This window comes from Manihot esculenta, chromosome 11, assembly GCF_001659605.2.
Source record: "Manihot esculenta cultivar AM560-2 chromosome 11, M.esculenta_v8, whole genome shotgun sequence".
Taxonomy (NCBI): domain Eukaryota; kingdom Viridiplantae; phylum Streptophyta; class Magnoliopsida; order Malpighiales; family Euphorbiaceae; genus Manihot; species Manihot esculenta.
Window position 1 is genome coordinate 25,796,598 of NC_035171.2, and position 6,000 is coordinate 25,802,597.

At 35.0% G+C, this 6,000-nt stretch overlaps 1 protein-coding gene across 1 annotated transcript; it reads left to right on the plus strand.

Annotated features, from left to right (window-relative positions):
- Positions 1 to 1,526: 1,526 nt before the first annotated feature.
- LOC110625657 (protein ACCELERATED CELL DEATH 6-like) lies at positions 1,527 to 4,775 on the plus strand. Its single transcript, XM_043961449.1, has 4 exons — positions 1,527 to 1,986; positions 2,113 to 2,292; positions 2,377 to 2,954; positions 3,604 to 4,775. The coding sequence occupies exons 1-4, from the start codon at positions 1,536 to 1,538 to the stop codon at positions 4,327 to 4,329; spliced, it is 1,935 nt and encodes a 644-aa protein (XP_043817384.1). The 5' UTR covers positions 1,527 to 1,535; the 3' UTR covers positions 4,330 to 4,775.
- The last annotated feature ends 1,225 nt before the right edge of the window (positions 4,776 to 6,000 follow it).

Genomic DNA, 6,000 nt, shown 5'->3' on the forward strand with positions numbered 1-6,000 from the left:
GCCAAGTGGAAAATGAGTCCAAAAGTTATTTGGGCCAGTTTGAGTCAGGCTATTTCAATTGGTATCAGAGCCACCCTAGGTCAGACAAATTGTGCAGAGTTAGTGGGCCTGCGAGGAAAGGGTTACCCGTGAGAGACGAGGTGGAGCCGCCCGAGATACTAGCGAACCACAATACCCAAGGGTCCGGTCCTGGTTAGCAATTGTATTGGATTCAGTTGCGACGAGGACGTTGCAAATTTAGCAGGAAAAATGTAACAGTTCACCTGCCTACTTGATTTCTGTTCCACATCGGAAAATTACGGCAATTTCAAATTGTATATAATAGCTAACGCGAAACTACTAAATAACTTGGGTTAACCATTTTGGGCCAAGTGGAAAGTGGGTCCAAAAGTTATTTGAACTAGTTTGGGTCGGACCGTTTCAATTGGTATCAGAGCTACCCTGGGTCAAACAAATTGTGCGAAGTTAGGGGGTCTGCGAGGAAAGGGCTACCCGTGAGAGACGAGGTGGAGCCCCCCGAGGTACTAATGAACCACAATACCCAAGGGTCCGATCCTGGTTAGCAATTGTATTGGATTCAGTTGCGATGATGACGTCGCAAATTTAGCAGGGAAGAATGTAACTCCCTTGCCTGCTTGATTTCCGTTCCACATCGGGAAATTACGACAATTCTGAATTGTATATAATAGTTAGCACGAAACTACTAAATAACTTGAGTTAATTATTTTGAGCCAAATGGAAAGTGAGTCCAAAAGTTATTTGGACCAGTTTGAGCCAGGCAGTTTCAGTCTTCTATGGGAAGGGAAAAGAAGAAGTTAGGTTTAAGGAAGAGGAAAAGGCGAGAGTATCCAGTCATAAAAAGACCACATAGAAAAACTTGCATTGAAAGTAGGATGCCAAATTTTTATTAAAATTATTATTTTTTATAGTTGATTTACAAATTACCGCAATTTTAAAAAAAAAAATCTTTTTGGCTCACATATTTTTATACAGTATCATTAATTCTCTTTCTCCCTTTAAAAAAATTTCTGCTTTAATAAATTAACAAAAAATTAGAAATATTTTAAAAATTAGAAATATTTTGAAATCCTATAGATCTATTTCATTATTTTATTATATAGTATCTTTTAAAAATCAATATTAAAAAATATTTAATTGGTCGCACTATATATCATAGCTCGCATTATATTCAACACCACGTGATTCCCATGACTCATTTACTAAAATATAACGTGAAAAAATTATAAATAAAAAGTAAAAGAATAAAGAGAAAGCATGGAATAATCCTAATTAACTATGGAAAATTACGAACTTAGAGGGTAAATTATCAAATTAGATTAAGAAAAAGAAGATTAGTGCATGTGTAGGCACATTCTTTTAGATATAATATTTTCAAGCTCTCTTTATCTTTGCGTATAGGTGACTCCATCTTTGGTTCCAATTTGATTCTCTCTCTTCCTGTTCAATAATAAAAGAAGCCTTCATTGTTTCTTAAGTTAAGTTGATTATAAGGCAGAGGTTTCACAGCCATAATAATGGATTTGAATATACGTGTAAATGAGGAAGGAAGCTGGGAGTTGAGAAGCAAGCGGCTAGAAATATTGAAGGCCAAAGAAACACCAGAATTCTTGGAACATTCCATACAATTACCCAATCATCGCTATATTGATCCAGAGTTGGATAAAGCTTTAAAGGAAGGAAATGCAGACAATTTCATTGATGCGTTAGAACAAGTTTCAGAAAAACTATCCCTATCAGCTATATTAAATCAAGCAGGACCAGCAGGGGATACTTTACTGCATATAGCTGCAAGATTCCACAAAGAAGAGATTGTTCAACTCATTGCCTACCATTTTTCTTCTATTATTTCGAGGAGGAACGTCATTGGCAATACTGTTCTTCACGTTGCTGCTAAAGCCGGAATGCTTAATACAGTTGAAGTTCTTGTGTGCTGTGCAAAAGATTTCCCTGGAGCAGATATTTCAGGCTCATCTTCTTAAAAGAAAGATTCTGACGGGTTTCTGTGGATGAAAAATGTGCATGGAAACACGGCTTTGCATGAAGCTGTAATGCATCATCGCCATGATGTGGTTCTTTTCCTGATTTCTGCAGATCCAGCGGTGTGGTATTGTCAGAATACGGTAGGTTGGTCTCCACTTTATATGGCTGTCAGAGTGAACGATATGCAAATGCTTCGGTTATTGTTGCGAGCTCCAATAGAGGATCGTGATGCGCTAACTAGACTTGAAGGAAACTCGCCGGCTCATGCTGCCGTTCTGGTTGAGAATATAGGTACTTTAGCAGCCAATCTTCTTTTACATTTTTATTTTTTATTTTTTTAAAGAAAACTTATGTTACCATGTATGTTCTTTTTAGATATGTTAAAGGAGATGGCAACGATGAATCCTGAACTTATACGATTAAAGGATGGAAGAGGACGTAACGTGCTTCATTTGGCAGCGTATGGAGGTGACGGTGAAGCAGTTAGGTTCATTTCAAGCCAGTTTAGATGGAGCATGTTTGAAATGGATAATAAGGGCTTCCTTCCCATTCACATTGCAAGCAAGAAAGGGTATGTTGAGATAGTCAAGGAGCTATTCAACAAGTGGCCATATCCAAAAGAGTTACTCAACAGAGAAGGTCAAAGCATTCTTCATGTTGCTGCTAAGAGTGGAAGAAACAACGTAGTGAAATACATACTGAAAACTCCTATACTAAAGAAAAAGCTTTTGAATACGACAGACATAAATGGAAATACTCCATTGCATTTGGCTGCAATGCACTCTCATCCTGCAGTTGTGCTTACTCTAACATGGCAAAATGAAATAGAGATAAACCTTCTCAACAATGAAAGCTTGACGCCTTTTGATGTCAGTCCAAAATTCTTCAGCAAAGCGCCAAGAGGACAATATGTATGTTTTACTGTTACTTTCTCCCTATTTCTCTGTGTTTTTGTAGAAAATCAAACTTTTGTTCCTGAAATTTCAAACATTAGGCTAAATTTGAAGAAATATTTTTTTTTTAAATTTTCTGGCATTTAGGATATTTATGGCTCCATTTGTTCCAAGTTTTCTTTTTTCAGAATTTGCATTTTCTGGCATTTGAGTAACTAATTAGAAAATCTTATGAAAAAAATTCCTCATCAAAATAGATAAAGTAATTTAAAGAAAATAATTTCTCTTTTTTAAAATATATATAGTAATTATTTTCTAGATTTTGAGAATTTTAATGGTACTACCGGATTTTTTTATACATGAATCTCATTAACATTTTTTTAAAAATTATAATAAAAAATAAAAATAAATTATTTGTTAAAAAATTTTCCTAGAAAATATTCTTTATCTACAAAACATTTTCTATATGCATTTTTTTTCTTGAAAAAAAATTCACGTACAACTTATATTTTACGAAACAAAGAGAGACAAAATCACATTATATATTTCTGATTTTATTTCTTTTTAATAGGCTCTAAACTAGCTTTGGAGACAGTTCATTATTTCATTGGCTATCCTTATCTAAAATAACATCTCTTGTAATTTTATTTTGTACAAAGTTATTACATCTCAAATAACTAGGATATGATCCTCCAATTAATCTTTGCAGAATTTAACAAATTCTGCTTTGTGGTCTGCTGGTGCTCTCCCAAGTTTCGATGCAAAGATTCAAAAGCAAAAGGAAAAGACTTCCAAAAGTAGAAAGGCACCTGAAATTGAATGGGTTAAAGAAAGGGTTGGCATGCTCCTAATGAAAGAAACACTTGTTGCCACAGCCACCTTTGCTGCTACTTTTACTGTTCCGGGTGGATTTAACAGCTCTGAAAATCCAGAGAAAGGAATTGCAACCATGTTAAATAATCGTATGTTTCTTCTATTTGTGGTGTGCAACACTATAGCTTTTTATAGCTCCATCATCAGCATTTTCTCCATGCTATGGACGACGACAAGTGATTATTTTGTGGTGTGTAGAGCTTACTCCTTCTCGCAAAATCTTTTCGTGTTTGCTCTTGGGATGATGTCCCTGGCATTCATGGCTGCAATACATGTAGCAGTAAGCAAAGTTTCTTGGCTCGCCTACTATACTGTGATCTTAGGAATAATCTCTCTTGCCATTTTGGTGTTGATGTTCACAGCATTTGAATTTCCACTCGGACACAGCCCACGATTTATGCGTTGTATTTCCTATTACATTTCTTATGCAATCATTCCTCTATTAGGAGACTATGATGAACTTCCTATTGACAAGGCAGAAGAATCTGAGCATAACGAGCAAGAAAAGTTGAGAAAAGATGAGCAACAAGAATCTCTATCAGAAGAGAAAATGAGAAACTAGATATGCAAATGCAACGCAGAAGGTATGCAAGCTAGCTGATAACAAGCATCCTGTTGTTTTCGTTAATGAGATTTGTAGAAAATCAAGGGCTCAGTCATCCAACATGACCATTCTTAAGAAGCATGTTCTTGGTGCTTTGAAATCTGTTTCTTTCCATGGAATACCATGCTTTGTTCTTGAGGATGCTTCTTTCTCCGAAGTTTTTTGTGCTCTCTGGAGATGCATCAGCGTGCTGTTTGACTTTCCTTGCAATCTTTCGTTTTTAGGTAGTTGTGGTTTTTAGTAAGCTTTGATCTTTATTGTTTTGGTACCTAGTCTTTTAGAGTTTTTGCTCTTTTGCCTCACTGGATTTCTTCATCCCGGTCTGGTCCAGGCCCACAAGTCTCCCGCGTGAACCAGGTCCAGTCCGTTCTGCCTTGAGACTGAGCTCCATCTAAATTTCTCAATCAGGCCAGCCTAGCCCATACGGCTCATCAAACAGATCCTCTTTGGGTTCGATTCTAATCTTCTCTTCCGGCCCAGCTCGGAACCAAGAAGGAAACCGACCAATCCGTCTTGTGGGTCCCTCAGCATGCGCGCCCGGGGAGAATTAGAGGCCGTTACGCCTGTAGCAGGAATCTGATCTTTTCGTACGTCCATATCCGTATAGCAGAGACACGTGGCCCAATGGTGAAAATTTCGTTATACGTCACTAGCGGACAAAAGGAAAGGGATAAAAGGAGAAACACTCTCCTCACGGGGAGGGAGGGCTAAGTTTACAAAACCATTGTAAAAACCTTATTTTTTAGATTTCAGACCATCACCTTGGATGTATTGATTATTTTTACTGGGTTAGGTTGTTTTCGAGCTATTGCTTCCTGTTTTCGTCTTTTTTCTGGCAATTGATAAATCATTTTTCTTAATTATACATATATAAAAACTTAAACTCTAATAGAGAAATAAGGATTTTCTTAATTAAGTAGCACTAGGCTTTTATGTTAATAAATGAATTTATTGTGGGGTTTCCAAAAATAAATGCTTGTAATGCCTTAGTTCTGAGACAGGGTGCGCTAGGTTTAATTACTTTAGGAAATTAAATATTACAGGGTTAATGACTTTTGCAAATAAGACCTAAACGGAGCGGTTTAAACTGAAAATTCACTCAACCGAATTAATTTAAAAATTCAGTTTGAATTTTTATTTATTTCGGTTTGATTTGATTTTTTATTTTAAAAATCTCTGTTATTTCGATTCAGTTTAATTTTGATCAGAAAAAATCGAGAAAATCAAACTGAACCGATTAATGATAATAGTATATTATTTTTAATAGTACTGAGAGATTAGATTATATTAAGGTTAAAATATTTCAATTAAATTTTAAAATATATTAAAAATAAAGTATAAAGAATAAAAAATTTATTAAAAATTCAAACCGATCAAACCAAATTAAATCAAATCAAATCAGATCGATTCAGTTCAATTCGTTTCTGATCAAAGTTGATTCGATTTAATTTTTATAAATATCAAATTTTCATTTTCGATTTATTCAGTTTAGTTCAATTTTGAACCGAACCGATTGAATCATTACCTACTTTTATTTAATTTATAATAAAAAAAACTCATATAATTTCACATTAGTTAAAAAAAAAAATTCTTTTTCTACTGACACGATGGTAAACTATAAATTAATCT